This window comes from Mustela erminea, chromosome 6, assembly GCF_009829155.1.
Source record: "Mustela erminea isolate mMusErm1 chromosome 6, mMusErm1.Pri, whole genome shotgun sequence".
Taxonomy (NCBI): Eukaryota; Metazoa; Chordata; class Mammalia; order Carnivora; family Mustelidae; genus Mustela; species Mustela erminea.
Genome location: NC_045619.1, coordinates 10639522 through 10656212, shown reverse-complemented (window position 1 = coordinate 10656212; position 16691 = coordinate 10639522). Strand labels below are relative to the sequence as shown.

General features: G+C 55.9%; 1 protein-coding gene across 3 annotated transcripts; it reads right to left on the bottom strand.

Annotated features, from left to right (window-relative positions):
* Positions 1–1685: 1685 nt before the first annotated feature.
* Positions 1686–10726, bottom strand: SSTR3 (somatostatin receptor 3). 3 transcript variants are annotated; one of them, XM_032346375.1, is made up of 3 exons: positions 10089–10726; positions 5291–5490; positions 1686–5170 (listed from the first exon to the last, which is right to left on the bottom strand). In XM_032346375.1, exon 3 carries the CDS (start codon positions 5128–5130, stop codon positions 3871–3873), a length of 1260 nt encoding a protein of 419 aa, XP_032202266.1. In that variant the 5' UTR covers positions 5131–5170; positions 5291–5490; positions 10089–10726; the 3' UTR covers positions 1686–3870. The 3 variants fall into 3 exon arrangements, with proteins under 3 accessions (XP_032202266.1, XP_032202265.1, XP_032202267.1); XM_032346374.1 differs by lacking the exon at positions 5291–5490; XM_032346376.1 differs by lacking the exons at positions 5291–5490; positions 10089–10726 and adding an exon at positions 5249–5269.
* Positions 10727–16691: the final 5965 nt, after the last annotated feature.

The window sequence follows — 16691 nt, the reverse complement described above, 5'->3', positions numbered from 1 at the left end:
ATCTGTCTTCCCCACCGCACCTTCAGTCCAGGGTCAGAGCCTTGCCTACTGTCTGTGCTCAGGAAAATCTTTGTTAACTTAATGAGCTACGCCCAGAGAGATGAGGTAAATGGCCCAGGGCTGCACAGTAGGTTTGTGACAGCGCGGGCCTCAGTGCCAGGCCTCCTGATTCGGGTCCCATCGCTTTTAGGGCATGCCTTTCCCCCACAGCCTTCCAGTGGTCTCACCGAGAAGGTCACCAGGGCCTGCCACTGACGGGGGCAGTGCAAGGCCGTGGCGGGACTGTGACCTTGCATTATCCTGGGGAATGCCCCTCACATTCCTGCCTGGGATTCTTCCCACCTGTAGAGTGTTTCCAGCTGTGTTTGGCATCCTGTGGAGCCCAGCTGTCACCTCCCCATGCGTCAGTAGCCTCTGTCTCCCCCACATCTTGTAGGTGAGGACAACCTGAAGCCTGGGCCCTTAGGCCCTGCGGTCTCCCAGCTCCTCCCCACTGATGCGGATGCTGACGCATGAAGTCCTGGTCCAGAGCCTAGTGGCCATGGGCTGTTGCCTGGCAACCGCCTCTGAGAGACAAGTTCAAGGTAAGGCCTTGGGTGTGAGTAAGTTGAAGATCAGGAGAGGGGGAATCAGGCAGAGAGGGTCATCACCACCCTTCCTGCCTGCCCTGGCTCACAGCCCCAGGCCTCACCTCCCCCTGAGGCGCCTGCTTTTCCAACAACCCACAGATTCCAGGCCCAAACCCCTACACAGGTTCCTTCCATCCCCCGGCCCTCCCCGCATTAGATTCAGGATTACTGCAGGCCACAGAGCCAGAGGAGGCCAGAGTCACCGCGTGAAAACTGCCCCTGAAGTTTGTGAAATGGAATTGCCCTATTCACCCATTTATTGCAAATATTCCTAGTTACCTGACTTGAGAACACAGTCCATGCCTGCAGAGGCAAGGCTGGCGGTGGGGCTCCCACACGCATGAATGTGAGCGGGCACAGGCAGTGACACATGGCATGGTGGGGAAGCTTGGGGGCTGTGGGATCCAGCCGGGAATCCAGGCCCAGAAACCACTCCCGTGCGACCCCTCGCCGCTAGCAGTCCCTCTGCTCTCACCGCAGGCACACCTGCCTCGGGCACAGCAGACCCCCGGTGTTCGCATTCCCGCGCGTGTTCACGCGTGGATGTGGCTGAGATGCCCGGGCCCCTCCTAGGCACCCCGTGCTCACAAACGCACACACAGTCTCCTGTTGCTGCCTGGGGCACACACCGGCTTTGGGGTCAGGCCAGCCTGTCAGTCGCAGCGTCCCATTGTCTCTCAGGTGAGAAGGATGGGCACGTGACCCACACCTGACCAATCGTCGCACTCCATCACTTTGTCTTTGGTAATTGGCCCAAGGACCTATCACGTGACCCAGTCGAGCCAATCAGCTTTCTGCCACGAGTCTTGCTATTCGGGCACAGGAAAAGACTTATCTACGGCTTTGGGACCAAGATCTGTAAGGATGTTGGCTGAGGCTTATCGGGGCCTCTTCCATGCGCCCTGGAGACCTGGACTCTGGGAAGCCATACGCAGAGACCTGTGCACGCAGAGCTGAGAGATGGAGAGAGGGAGAGGCGGCGTGCGCGCGCACACACACACACACACACACACAGGCCCACCAAGACAGACGAACTGGCCCAGGTCACAGCTGGTGTCATGTGTCACTGTCTTTATTGACAAGAGCAAGGGGCAGGAGCAGCGAAGGGTCCCCCTCAGGGGCTTTCCAGCCACCCGTGCTGGACAGGCTCACCTGTCCCAGGAGTCAGGAAGGCAGGTTTGGCCAGGAAATGCTGAAATGCCAGACCCCCACATCCTTCTCGGAGGAACCCCAGGCTGAGGGCTGGGCCTCCAGCTCCAACATCCATACAAGGTCTTGTTTGGGGAACTTCTGAGCAGGCGAGCTCCCCAAGTCCCGCCTTCTTATCTTTGGCCTCTGCCTCCTCCCCTTCCCCCAATCCTGGGTCCCGCACTGCTCTTACCCCCAAGGGCCAGAGACAGAGAGGCCGCCTGATGAAGGAGCAGGTGTGGACCACGCCTGGTTGGGGGCTTTATAATCTGATACTTTACTTTAAAATCGGATACACCCACCCCTACCCATTGTAGTATGGGGGGCAATTTGTCCAACATAATTCATTCCACCCCCAATTCTGAGCAGCTGGGCAGACTGGGACAACCTACTATTTTATGATGGGAAAACTGAACCCCAGAGAGGTCAAGGCTAGCCAGGATCCTGAGTTGAGTTGAAAATTTAGGTCTCCCAATCTGTGGTTCACGTGCTTTCCCTGAGGACCCCCTTGCCCTTAGCTGGGGTGGGGGATTGAGGGAGTTAGCCTGAGGTGCCACCCTGCCCCGGGGCCAGTCTCACGATGGCCCCGAGGGCTTATCTCTGGGAGAGAATTCTCGTACAGTGGCTTCTCCTGTGATTCCCCTCTAGCCCCCCTTGTCTTGTCTTCCTTGGGGTGCCCCACATTGTGGCCCTGGAGAATATAGAGAATGGGGAGGGCTGCTCGCTGACCGGTGGGGTCCTGAGTCTCAGCAATGGCCCTAGGCCACCATCAAGGGGCAGCCCCTCTTACCAGCCCAGGCAGGCCCTCAAGGGAGCCAGCACTAGACCTTCCAGCGCGTTTCCTTTCCCACCCTGACCGCACGCTTTCCTCGAGATTGACCGGGGCCGGGCACCCACAGCATGCCTTCAGCAGTGCTGCCGCGGAGCTCCACCCAGAGGGGCCAAGGACAGCAGCATGGTCCTGGAGCAGCTCTGTCCTCCTCCCTCCGACTCCCTCTCTTCTTCCTCCACCTTCTTCATCCTCCCTCGCCCCCTCTCCCTCCTTCTCCACCCCATGCTGTTAGGACACTGCCTTTCCCCACCAGTCTGCCTGACCCGGGCCTGCCTTGGTCTCTGGGAGGGGAGGGATGGCAGTGGGTGCCGCTATAAGGGGTGCTCCGGAGCCCTCCGAGACCCAGAGACATCCCCCTTCTAGCCACAACCTCACCACAGGAGCTGCCATGGGAATTGGTCAGCTGCCCTCAACAGGGGCCAAGTAGGGCCTTGGGTGGCCTCAACTGAACACAGATTGGAGACCCTCTTTATGAAAAAGAATATAAAATTCCAAGTACAAAATGAGATACGGGGCCTTGGGGGGGGCCCAAGCGGTAAGGGACCCTGAATCTGGCCTGAGTGACTTTCCTAGAAAATCCATCGCCTCTCAGGGCCAGGAACACGGAGTCCCAGCACTAACATCTGGCCAAGAGGGCCTGGAGGTTATTGGGTTGTTCAGCAGGTGAGGTCTGAGGCCCAGAGAAGAGGAAGAGCTGGCCGAGGCCTTGCAGCATGTCGGGGGAGCTGATGTGGGGCCTGAACAGGTTTGGACCCCTCCCTGCCCTGGGTAGAACTTTCTTCTACTTGGGGCCCCAGTCCCTCCCCTGTGATCCTAGCTCTGAGCCTAGGAAATCCAGACCTTGGTGTTGTTCTGAGGGCCAACCTTCAGGCTGGTGCCCCAGGATGCTCTGTCTTTGAAGGGGAAAGCCAGTCTGGCCTTGTCCCCTGAACCTGGACCCCGCTCCGGAAGGCCAGCTGGGGGTGATGCCCCTCCAGACTTCTTATCTAGCAGAGCTTGTCCTGGCTGATTACTCCCATCCCTGAGTCACAGAAAAGAACGCAAGGCCCAGAGAAGGAAAGGGTCCTAGGCAAGGTCACACAGTGAGTCTCAGCGGCTAGGATCAGAGCCCAGGCCTCCAAACATCCCATCGTAGGCCTCTGGCACCATGGAGAGCATGCCCTTGGTATACCCACAGCCTCTGTCCTGTCCTGGGGGCACGCTGGCCCTCCATAGGCCCCCCTACAGATAGCTGATGTGCAGTGTGCCTGGCTTGTCTCCCGCTGAGGCCTCTTGGGGGAGGAACTGCTTGTCCTTGTTGACCTTGCCACTGGGCGGTCGCTCCTGCCTGCTGGTGCCAGGCTGCGCAATGAGGCTGACCCGGCCATTCATCTTCCTCTCCCCCTGCTTCCCTGCCCCCTCCTCCTCCTCCTCCTCCTCCTCTTCCTCTGCCGTCTTCTCCAGAGGTCCTCCGGCTGGAGGCTCCTGGCTGCGCACACGGCGCGACGGTCGCAGCAGGACCCTGCGGAAACCCTGCTTGAAGCGGTAGGAGAGGAAGCCGTACAGGATGGGGTTGGCACAGCTGTTGGCATAGGGCAGCGCCACCACCAGGAAGTAGAGGCCGAAGAAGGCGGGCTCCTCGGGCAGCGGGCACACCACGTTGACGATGTTGAGCACATAGAAGGGCATCCAGCAAAGGACGAAGAGCGCCACCACGGCCACCACCATGCGCGTGACTCGGCGCTCCGAGCGCCGCCGCCGCTGGCACGAGGGTGCCCGCACCCGCCGCCCCGCCGAGCGCACCTTGACCACGATGAGCAAGTAGCAAAGACAGATGACCAGCAGCGGCCCGAAGAAGCCCAGTGCGGCCGTGTAGATGATGAAGCCGGCGCGCCAGGCCGCCGCCGGCTCGGGCCACTGCATGTGGCAGGTGCTCATGCCGTGGGGTACCCCCGAGAAGACCACCACGGGCAGCACCACCACCGCTGAGGCCACCCACACGGCCACGCTCACCGTGCGGGCCACCGGAGCCGTGCGCCAGCGGGCAGAGCGCGTGGGGTGCACCACGGCCAGGTATCGGTCCACACTCATGACGGTGAGGCAGAAGATGCTGGTGAACTGGTTGATGCCGTCCACGGCCATGACCAGGCGGCACATGAGGGAGCCGAAGGGCCAGTAGGATAGGGCATTCTGGGCTGCCAGGAAGGGCAGCCCCAGCATGAAGAGCTCATCGGCCAAGGCCAGGTTGAGGATGTAGACATTAGTGACCGACGGGCTGGCCGTGTGCCTCAGGACCACGTAGATGACCAGGGAGTTGCCCAGCAGGCCCACCACGCACACCGCCAGGTAGACGAGCGGGATCAGGACACCGCTGACGGCCAGCCCTGCTGCACTTGGGTCCACCGACCCATTTCCCAGGGTGGTGTCTGGGAGCCAGCCTGAGGAGGTGTTCCCAGGTTCCAAGGTTGTGGGCGCCGAGGCAGGGTAGCCCGGGGTGTCCATGGCCAAGGGGCTTGGGGGTGGTCAGCAGTCAGCTATGGGCCTGGAGGAGGAAGGACACAGCCACGTTACGGTGCATGACGGCTTTGTCGGCACTGCCCCCCACCCCCATCACACTGACCTTGGAGGCCTGTAGTGTGCCCAGACAGACTTTGACACACACCTTTTACTCGGCAGAGGCCAGCAAGGTGGGCCCGCAAGCTGTCCCCGCTTCTCAGAGGAGGAGGCTGAGTCTCAGAGAGGCGAAGTGGATCTCGCCACCAGGGTGTGGTGCGCAGTGAGGGCAGGGACCTTCGCTGGCCTGGGCACCACGGTGTCCCCTTCACCTTTGCAACTGTGTGCCTGTGCATTCTCCTCATATGTCTAATAGAGGAGCGGATGGATCATTCAATCAGCCCATGGCGACAGAGGCCCTTCCTTCCGTTAGTCAAGCATCTTTGACGCCAAAGCGTTTTACGTACGATGTGACTCAACGAAATCATAAAACAATACGTATCCTTTCTACAGAGGATGCTCTGACTGGCAGAACCCCAAGGGGATCACCCACGGCGACAGACGGAATGTGTTCCCCCACGCTCCAAATTTGTATGTTAAAATCCTAACTCCCCTCCCAGAGATGGCATTGGAGGGCGGGGGCTTCTGGAAGGGCATAGGGCTTCAAGATGGAGTCCCCCCCATGGGATCAGTGCCTTATAAATGGCCCCAGAGGGCTCCCTCACGCCTACCATATAAGGACACAGCAAGATGACTGACTATGAACGAGGAAACAGGTATCACCGGACACTGAATCTGTTGGCACCTTGATCTTGGACTAGAACTATGGGAAATAAATACTGTCTATAAGCTCCCCACCCTCCACCTGTTATAGCAGCCCCAGAATGGATTAAGCCACCAGCGGGTCTCAGTCCTCACATTTGAAAACCAGTGCTACATATCCCAGATCTTTAACCTTGAACCTGGGTCTCTAGATGAACTGCAGTGGGGGAGGGGTGGTCCACGAACCCCCTAAACTCTGCTGCAAGTGAATGCGTCCATGTCTTTTCTCTGGGCGTAGTCCAGAGTTTTGATCAGGTTCCTCAGAATCTGAATGGAGTTAAGAACTACAGGCACATGGGACGCCTGGGTGGCTCAGTCGATTAAAGCCTCTGCCTTTGCTCAGGTCACGATCCCAGGGTCCTGGGACTGAGCCCCACATCAGGCTCTCTGACTGCCTCTGCCTACTTGTGATCTCTGTCTGTCAAATCAATCAATCAATCAATCTTTAGGGGAGCCTGGGTGGCTCAGTGGGTTAAAGCCTCTGCCTTCGGCTCAGGTCATGATCTCAGGGTCCTGGGATCCAGCCCCGCGTTGGGCTCTCTGCTTGGCAGGCCGCCTGCTTCCCTTCCTCTCTCTCTGCCTGCTTCTCTGCCTACTTATGGTCTCTGTCTGTTAAATAAATAAATAAAATATTTTTTAAAAAGAAAAAGAAAAAAGAACTACAGGTACAGCTATGTCCCGTGTCCTGGGAATCGGAATGCTTGGGGACCTCCCATGCCGAGCCCAACCCCCAGTGCCCCCGAAAGGCCCTGCCTGGGGTGGCTAGCTGTGAACTTGCCCGGTGGGCACGTGGCACCCGTGTTGGAAAATCTCATAGCACACTGAGGGTATTTACAAGAAGAGCCACCCCCCGCCCAACCCTGCATCCTTGGGGAAGGCTTCCCAGAGAAGATGGTGTTTCAGATGGGTCTTGAAGCATGAATAAGAGTTTGCCCAGTGACACAGTGGGAACAGTCATGCCCACTCACGTCATTAGTCCCTTTCTTATCACGCATCCCATGTATTATAAGGAGCTAGAACTGACTCTTCCCCGTTCCCCGCTAGACTGGCTTTCCTTAAATGTAGAGACACCCTCTCAGCTTCGAACTGTCTCCTCGTCCCTTCACACAGCACAGGCTCTGCCTCAGTGTTTGAAGCGTTGAATGAATCAGAGGAGCCCCGAGGGGCCAATTCTCAATGCAAAGGGGGGTGAATTGCTGATAGCAGAAATTCAACCCACTCTCGCTCGCTCAGAAAGACCGCTCACCTCCGAACCTGTGAGCCTCTCTCAGGAGGCCCAGCTAGAGGTCAAGTCTCTTCTGGGGCCTGGACTCTCCCTGCCCTTTCTTCCTGATGACCTCCCCCAGCCCCTTGGTTCCTGTCTGTCCCTGCCTCTTCCTACAGAAAACGCTGAGAGAAAAAGAAAGCCTCCGATATCCCCACTCTGAGCCCACACTGAGCCTGGATCATCTCCCGTGGGACCTGCCACCTACCTGCCCTAGCCAGACACTACCTTTAAGATGCAAAGCTTCTGGCAAGGAAAAGCACCCCAACTTGGAACAAACACCCCTGGGTGGGTGAGCCTGCCAGTTTGCCCCTGCCCGAGGACCTTGAATTCCTAAAGTCTCTGAGCACCAGGCCCAGCAATGATGCAGAGAATGGCAAAGATCCCCTTGGCATTGGCTCCTCCCAAGGATACCCCAGGCTCACTGGGCTCAGAGCAGCCCTCCCTGATCCTCCAGCCCCAACCTGTCATCACCCCCAGGACCTCATTAGCCCTCCTGAGCCTGGGACACTGGCACTAGGAAGGGGCTATCTGGATGCTGGGCTCATAGGATCCTACCAGTTCCTCCAGCTCCTTGTTATTGACCCCAGCTGCCAGGTTCCAGGCAAAGCCTGTGACACACAGCATCCTATGGGGTCTTATGGGAGAGGGCCTAGTGTTGTCCCCACCATCAGACAGGGTGCAAAGAAGAGGCCACACAGTCCTGGTCACACAGCTAGAAAGGGGCAGACCTGTCCTCCTCAACCACACACACACACACACACACACACACACACACACTCATACTCCTCCATTTCACAGGCCGGCAGACTGAGGCTGGGCCTTGGGGAGGCCCCCAGCTGGCATCCCATTATCCCCACCAGCCTATGCAGAGCTCCCTTCCCTGTTCCTCGGGTTCTTGAACTATTAAGATCATGGGCTCAAACCCCTGGAATCTTAGGATCCTAAATATAGAATGTAATTTCTTAGAATGGAGTTATGGAGGCCGAGATCTTTAGACTCCGTGTCCTTGAATCGGAATGTCAGAATTCCTGAATGCCAGAATCGGCCCTCTTCCACCTGGAATTGTGCACCCTGAGACCTTGGAGTTCTTTCTGGCTTCCTCAGCCTGGGAGCCCTACGTCACCCGTCGGTCCACCTTGCCGCCCTGCGTGCGCATCCTTTTATTGTATCCCTGTGGGGCAGCCAATCACAGCCCGGGGCCGGAGGAGGCAGGAAAGTGCCAGGCTCCTGAGAGAGGAGCAGGGAGCTGGGCAAACTTAATATCCAGGATGTGGGGACAGATGCCCCCAGGGAAGCCCAGAGGGAGCTCTGAGGACGCCCCCCTCCCTGCTCAGACACACACGTGTACACTGCATGCACACACACGTGCTAACACACAGGGCCCCAGGAACACAGCATACCCAGCCAGGCCCTGTCTTTGTACTGGGCGGGGGATGCCACAGACCCTCCCCAAACCGCCTGCTACCCCAGAAGACTATGCCTCTACCCTCATCTGGTCTCATCTTTCTTGTCAAAGTTGAACAGGCTGGGCGCCAGAAGGAGGAAGATTACAGCTTCCCGTGGGCAGAAGCCAACCTACAATTTAGGTGCCGTCCTTTCTTTAAGGAGCTGGAGTCCTGTGCATGATCTAGTTCATGCTGGGGGAGGAGGCACTTTTCCTCCCTGTCTGGTTTATCTTTGGCACAAGCTTGCCTGAAAGCTGGGGGCGGGCTCCTCGGAGGACTGTTCGAGAGGGGACAAAGGCCCAGAGACAGCAAGTGGCGGCCCTGAGCCACACAGCAATTCAGGACAGCCCCTCAGAGATGCCAGACACCCCAACCACTTTCCATTCGTCTGCCCGCATCCGCTTACCCTCTTGAGCGCTGGCTCAGGGGTGCGGGAACCCTGAGCTACTTAGCTCTTCAGCCCCAGCACCTGGCGCAGTGCCCAGGCCTGGGAAATGAGGGCAGACCAGGCAGGTCAGCAAGTAGAACTCGGAGCGAAGCGAGGCATTGCTCCCGGGCACAGGGCTCAGACCCACATCAAGAGATCCTCACAAAGCCCAGGACAGAGGATTTTTAGAGAGGAGGACGCTGAGACTCAGAGAAGTTCGGTAACTTGTCCAAGGTCACTAGCTGGTGAGTGCGAGACCAGAACTCAAACCCGGTTCTGTCTGTTCCTCAACCATCCGTACCTCCTGGCCCTGCTGGCTTCCCTTGAAGGCCCCTGGCTGAGAGGAATCCAGGACTGGGACCAGGGATGGCCCCGAAGCCTGCAGGCTGATGCTCCCCAGCCAACCGAGTTCTGCTTTACCTCTGCAACCCCGGGCCTTCCCCCCAAAGATCTAGATTGTGCTAATCAGTGCCAACAGACTCACTCCCATTCCAGGCCTGGGATGTGACCCCCAGGAACACACCCCGCAAGCCCTAGCCTGGGGGTTTGGGCTCTGCCATGGAATGATAATCCCCAATTACTGTGCGACCTTGGGCAAATGGCTTCCTGTCTCTGGACTTCAGTTCCCACCCGTTCCAATGAAGACAGGTAGATCCACCTCCCAGGGTTGCTGTAAAGATTAAACGGGAGTGTGCTGAGCGTGGTGCCCAGCACAGGGGGGAGCTCAGGGAAGCTGGCCCTGGGGCCAAGGCCCAGGGTTTCTTCCAGAGCTCGGACACTCTGCCACTGTGTGATTCCAGTTTTCTAGAATCATGGCACGAGAATCTGAGATGAACTTGTCCCTACCTCCCACAGCCCACCAAGAGGTCACAGGGAGGCCTTCTTCCTCCCTGGGCCTGCCCACTCTCTCCCAGTCCCCAGCCGCAGCTTCCCAAGCTCCTCCCGGGCAGAGGATGGGCTCCAGCACCCCACCCTCGGGGACCCCCCCAGGCCCCAGCCTCCTTACCTGCCCATGGGGTGAGGGGTCCCCCGCTTGCCGCCAGGCTGGTTACCATTCTGCTGCCCCCTCTCCCTGCCCAGTCCCCAAGTGCCCAGAGCACCCTTAGCTGGGGTCCCCACACACTGCCCACTTCTAGACAGCTTACGGCCCGAGCCCCTTCCTAGGCTTGCAGCGGCCACGGCTGCCCACAGAGACTCTCCCATCTGGTCTCCGGCCCTGACTTTCCACGGGCGCCTGGTGCGTCACCCCCCATCTCCAGGACACGTCCTGGAGGAGGGGGGAGGTTAGAGGCACAGAGGGGGGGTCTGTGGGCAGGAGCTCAGTGTGGGGGCGGACAGAGAAACTCCCAAGGAAAAGAAAAGGGGAGCAGGGACTGTCGGAAGCCAACAGAAATAGAGGGGAAAGGGGGGTCGGTCGGAGGTGGAGAGAGAGGCAGAGGGAGAAGGGAGTGAGTGGGTGGAGAGCCAGAATGAGGGGAGTGATAAGAAATGCGTGGCAGGGAGAAGAGAAGCAGGAGCAAAGAGAGAAGGGGCGAGACGGAGATGCAGAGAGAGGCAGGGATGGAGAGCGGAGCAGGGGAAGGAGAAGGAGGGGGTGGCGGGCAGAGTGACAGAGAGGGATGGTGCCACAGATGGTGACATGGAGAGCCAGGGAAGGAGGGAGCAGGAGTGGGGGGAGGGTGCGCCAGGGGCCGGAGAGCAGGTGCAGGAGGGGGGAGGGGCGGCAGGTTAGGGAAGGAGTGGGGGGGATGGAGGCAGACCCTGTTACCGAGGAGATTCGGCCACCCACGCTGGCCCTGGCTCCGGCAAGCGGAGGGGAGGTGGGGGGGGGGGGCGGTGGGAGAAGAGAACGTGGTGCTCAGAGAAGCTGGATGCCCCCCTAGGCCGCCGTGGCACATATCCCCCAGGGCGACAGCTCAGTCCCGAGGCCAGGCAGGTGGGGGACTGGGCAGTGCTGGGAGGGCAGGGGGTGAGCACTGGGCCGGGAGTCCACGGTCCTGGGAACAGGCCGGACACCAGCCAGAGGAAGGGCGGGTGGGGCAGCCTGGAGAGCCCGGGGCGTGGTGGGGTGGAGGGGGGTTGTGGAAAGGCAGGTTAAAGAATACATATTTCAGGGGCGCCTGGGTGGCTCAGTGGGTTAAGCCGCTGCCTTCGGCTCAGGTCATGATCTCAGGGTCCTGGGATCGAGTCCCGCATCGGGCTCTCTGCTCAGCAGGAAGCCTGCTTCCCTCTCTCTCTGCCTGCCTCTCCATCTACTTGTGATTTCTCTCTGTCAAAAAAATAAATAAAATCTTTTAAAAATAAAAAAATTAAAAAAAATAAAAAAAAAAAAAGAATACATATTTCAGGCTTTTGTGGGCCAAGGGCAGAATCAAAGATATTACACAAGAGAAAACAAATGTCCACTGTTTATAAATTGACACAGTTCAAAATGTAGTAATAATGGAGGGCAACATTGTAGGACCCAGAAGAGTGGAATTCTCTGGGCGGGGGGACGCCATGCTAATTAGAGTTCAGGTTAGCATTTCCTATCCTCGGGTCGGTTGCAACCTATCCTCAGGTCGGAGTCAGCAGCCTGGACAAAGGCAGGTGGTGGGCAGGCTTGGCCAACACGTGGTCTAGGTACTCTGCCCGGGGCCTGAGCGGCCTCTGGATGTGTACCCCGGCTCCGCTCACCCACCTTGAGACTACCAGTGAGTCGACCCTCCTCTGGGCCTGTCTCCTCATCGGGATCGTTGGGAGATTGGACTGGATCATTCCTAAACTCTTTCAATGGGACCATCATAAACGTCTGGGGGTCTATTAGCAGTGGCAGCTTTGGATGAACCCCCACCCCCTGCTTCACAGGCATCGGCCAAGGTGGCGGGGAGCAGAGCAGGGTATCCGGTTTACAGATGGGAAGCTGGGTCCCAGAGAGGGAAGGCGATCACACAGCCAGCAAGTGGAGGAGAGAAGGGCCCCATGTTAACGGTGCGTTGCTAAGCACCTTCCCCGCAGAGCAGCCTTGCCCCTGCTCAGAGGGCGAGGGGGGACCAGTCAGAGAAGGGAGGAAGGAAGGGCAGTGAGTCTTGCTTGGGCACCTGCGGTGTGCCAGGCACCATCCAGACCCCTTCCCATCGCGCTCCATTCCTCACGACTGGGGCGGGGCACGCATCAGATTTTTCCAGAAGAACCGCTCTGGCTGCCGCAGCGCTCAATAGCACTAGGAGCACATCTACTTCCAGAGGCTTCTGGAGGCCCCGTTCCTCTATGCTGTCCTTCCACCTGCGAGGGGTCCTAGGCAAGCCAGCCCCTCCCTCCAGCCCCACTGTTCTGTCTGTGCAAGTTCCTGAAGAGTAGGGGGGCTCCAGAGAGCTCCTGGGAGGGAGGGAGGGGCTTCCAGGTCTCTGTCCCTCTCCTGTCGAGGCCCTGCTAGGGCTTCTCATCCCCCTCAGAATTAGGCCCACCCCGGGCAGCCCTCCAGGCTTTATAGCCCGTTAGTCTTGCCTCGGGCCCCTGCCTTCTCCTCTGCTCATTTCCTTCTTCCCCGAGCTCCAGGCACACCCAACCTTGCCCATTCAGTCATTCATTGACTCTAGATGGGGCGAGTTCAGGCCTCTGAGATAGTGAGAGGGACAGAGCAGTATTTAGGGAGAGGGCCCAGGTGGAAAGCAGAGTGGCTGCAGGGGAGGGAAGCAGGGGAGGCGGCGGAGGGCCCTGTCTCAGTCCGCATGGGTGGAGAGCTTCACAGGTGGGAGCAGAGGAACTTCTTGACCTAATTTCTGTTCTTTGAAGCCTCACCGGTCAGGTACTGGTGACAGTGTTTGTCTCCGCAGGGCCTTTGCACAGGCTGTGCCCCTACCCTGGCCACACTCCTCACATAACCCCACTATGTGGGAGATGAAGTCCTCCCTGAGGTGGCCTCCTCCTGGAGGCTTCCCTGTCCTAGATTAGCTAGGCCTCTCCTCTAGACTTCCCAGTGACCCCAGCCTCACCATGTCCCCAGGCCTGGCACCAGCTGGCACAGAGTAGGTGTTCGCTGCGTGTCTATGGAAGAGAAGAAGATGGGTGGACATCAGGCAGCAGGGTGTGGAGGAGGGGAGACTGTAATCCGTCAAATGTCTGCTGGTAACGGGTCCTGGGCAGCAGGCTGGGGCAGGTGTGGCCTGAGTCAGACAGCGTCCCCCAGACAGGGACCTTACCCAAGCTGATGTAACCGAGGGATCCCTGATCGATCTCTCCTCCTGAGGTGGCAGGGCAGAAAGAGGATGTGTGACTCCATGCCTGTGAGCCCTGGGAGGCTGGGGAATCTAGGTGTCCCCAGAGTCAGAGCCGGGAGGTGGCCCCACGTGGCCTGGCATCGAGGTCCTGGAGCATGAGAGCCTCTGACCTCAGGCCTGGCACGTCAGTGCTGTCGTGTCTGCCTGGTATCCTGGAGGGACTGCCTGGACTGCCTCTCAAAACCAGGACAGTGCTATGTCTGCCATCACACTCTGGCCTCCCCAGATCATGTCTAGGGCTGTGTCTCCACCCTCAGACTAGAGGGCTTCACTCTCAAACTAGAGACCAGGGACTCCATCTCTGACATCAGACAGGTGGTTTCCCAGAATTTGGGGCCCAGTTTCCTCCCATTCCTGAGAGCCCAGATGGTGCTGTCTCCTTGCCCTTTTCCCCTACAATGACTAGGCCAGAGCCAACTGTGGTGTAGGCTGGGGGCCTGAGCTACTGATGCTCCACTCACTGGCTGTGTGACCTCGGATATGTGACTTAGCCTCTCTGAGCCTCTGTCCCTCAGCGTCAACACCTGCTGCGCAGGAGTGGTGAGATAATAGAATTAGTTAATCCCTATATACAGCAGCAGTTCCCAGGGACACTGAGAAGCTGCAGGCAGCATGAACCCCATTGTCCTCCTCTGTGGCGGGGACAGAAGGGCTAGCCGTCTGCACAGATGCACCTCAGCCCCTGCTCTGGCCCAGTCAAGCAGCGTGACTCTGTGAAACCCCTCTGCTAACTTCCTCCTTCGTTAGAATGTGTCCACCTTCCTGTCTGGCCCTGGGTTCTTATGAGGGTCAAACAGAGGAAATGCCTGTGGGCTCCTGGCCCCCAGCACCATGCTTCATGGCTTCTACCTCAGACTCTGCTTTCTGACCTGATCACTGCTCTCCATCCCCCAAGTCTCCCTTCTGGGCCAAGCCACCATGGCCTCATCCGTCCCCCTCCTTCTGCGCTTGCCCCACCTCCTCAGGGGGGAGAGTGAGTCCTTTAAAAAATAAGTCATGCCGGTTCCTTCCTCCTTAAGACCCTCTAGGGCCACGGGCTGGCTGCTGTAGAATGAAATCCTCTATCCTTTCCGTGGCCTGAGGGGACCACGGAAGCTGCCTCTGCCTGCTTCCTTCCCACTCGCCCCTAGGACTTGGCTAAAAATAAAGGCAAATAAAAAGTAATTACATTACAGATTAAAAAAGAAGACAGAGGAGGGAGAGTCAGAGAATGGGAAGGCAAAGTACTGTTTGCAAGTAAATTTTAAAAACCAAAGTGATAAAAAGACTTCTAAAAGCAGAAAATAGCTGTCCTCCCGTGGCCTTGACCCTTCCCTATCCTGAAAGCAATTCTACCCTCTGAGCTCTTCCTCCTCGTATTTTCTCCATCTTGCCAAATATTGGATTTATTTTTCTAGCTTCCGATCCTTCAATTTTGTCCTTTATCGACTGACTTCCTACTACGGTAGATGAGGATTGTAGATTTCTTACACACTCTGGTCCCTTCTCTCCACCCTATCCATGAAATGACATTTTCAGTTAAGGGTGTGTTCAGTGGTTTCATTAGGAATGGACTGTAAACTATTTTCCGCCCAGCCTGGAGTTCATAATTGTTTCACTTTTTTCATTTACTTCGTTGTTGTTGTTGTTGTTAATATCTCAGTTTTCTAGGACTCTGTACTTGCAAACACTCCTCCTGCTTTTTAAAAAGCTCACAGGGAGTTTCCAGGGTCTGAGCCCAGTGAGGATTTCTGCCTAGATGTGTCTAAACTGCTCCCCTCTGTCCTGGTTGTCCTCTGTGTCTGTGCGAGGCTGAGACTGCCCTGAGAGTCTCCCTTTAATGCTCTATCAGCAATTCCCTTTAGCATTTTCCTGTGTTAGATCCCATTTTTTGAATCTTCCTCCTTAGTAGTTCACTCCCTGATTTTGTGGGTGCACATCTTCTGGTAATTTCCTGAGCAAGTGCATATATTTGAGAAGAGTTCATTCTCCTCACACATCATTTGATAGCTGGGCTGGGTATAGAAATCTAGGTTGAGAATTATGTGAACTTGGAGGATGGAAGGCATCGGTCCATATGTCGAGCTCCCAGTTCCACTCTTTTTTAAATTTAATTTTAATTTTTTAAAAAAATTATTAAACATTTTAATTTTAAAAATTTTATTTTAATTTTTTAAATGTTTAAAATTTTTATTTAAATTTTACTTAGTTAACATACAGTGCCATATTGGTTTCTGGAGTGGAATTCAGTGACTCATCATTTACATACAACTCCCAGTGCTTATCACAAGAAGTGTCCTCCTTAATACCCTTCACCATCTATCCCATCCCCCCTACCCACCTCCCTCCATCAAACCTCAGTTTGTTCTTTATTCTCAACAGTCTCTGATGGTTTATTTTCCTTTCTCCTTTCCCTCCCACCCCTTCCCATATGTTCATCTGTTTCTTTCTTAAATTCCACATATGAGTGAGATCATATGGTATTTGGTTTTCTCTGACTGACCTATTTCACTTAGTGTAATACATTCTAGCCCCATCTGTGTAATTGCAAATGGCAGAATTTCATTCTTTTTTGCAAGGTAATATTGCATCATATACGTATAACCTCTTCTTTATCCATTTGTTCATGGAGATTGAACAAGGACTCAAGGACTGGAGATTTGGATTCTCCATGGTTTGTCTTCTCAGTACCATTCCTATTTTCAAACCATTGTGTGTAACCTGAGGTTGTTTTCCCTTTATTCTGGAAGCTTCTAGGATCTTTGCTTTTTCCCTAAATTTCTGAAATTTGGAAATGTTTGTGTTGTGCCTCCCCCACTACAACCCCTCTCAACATAGTCCCCCCACCAAGTGTTTGGGGGCACTTAGCGAACTCTTTCAATCTGAAAATTTGTGTTCTTCAGTTCTGGACAAGATTTTTTTCCTTTCTTTTTTTAGAGATTTTATTTACTTATTTATTCATTTGAGAGAGAGGAGAAGCAGAGGGAGATGGACAAGCAGACTCCAAGCTAAGCACAGAGGCCAGTATGGGGCTCAATCCCACGAACCCAAGACCATGACCCAAGCCAAAATCAAGAGTCAGACCCTCTGCTGACTGAGCCCTCCCAGGCGACCCTGGACAAGATTTTTCTATTGTTTTCTTTTGAACCTCCTATTTTTCACCTATTGACCTCCTAGAGTAACCCTGTGATTTTCTTTTTGTTCACTTTTACCATCTTATTCTCCCTTCTAGGAGTTGTTTTTATTATTGTTGTTGCTCACTCTGTTTTAGCTTCCAAAACTTCTATTTAAAAAAATTTTAATAAACACATTTCTAATTTCTTTTTTATTTATTTTTTATTTTTTAGAGTGTCTGGGTGGCTCAGTTGATT

Coding starts and splice junctions, on each gene's coding strand:
- SSTR3 (XM_032346375.1), bottom strand. CDS start 5,130: ATGGACACCCCGGGCTACCCTGCCTCGGCGCCCACAACCTTGGAACCT.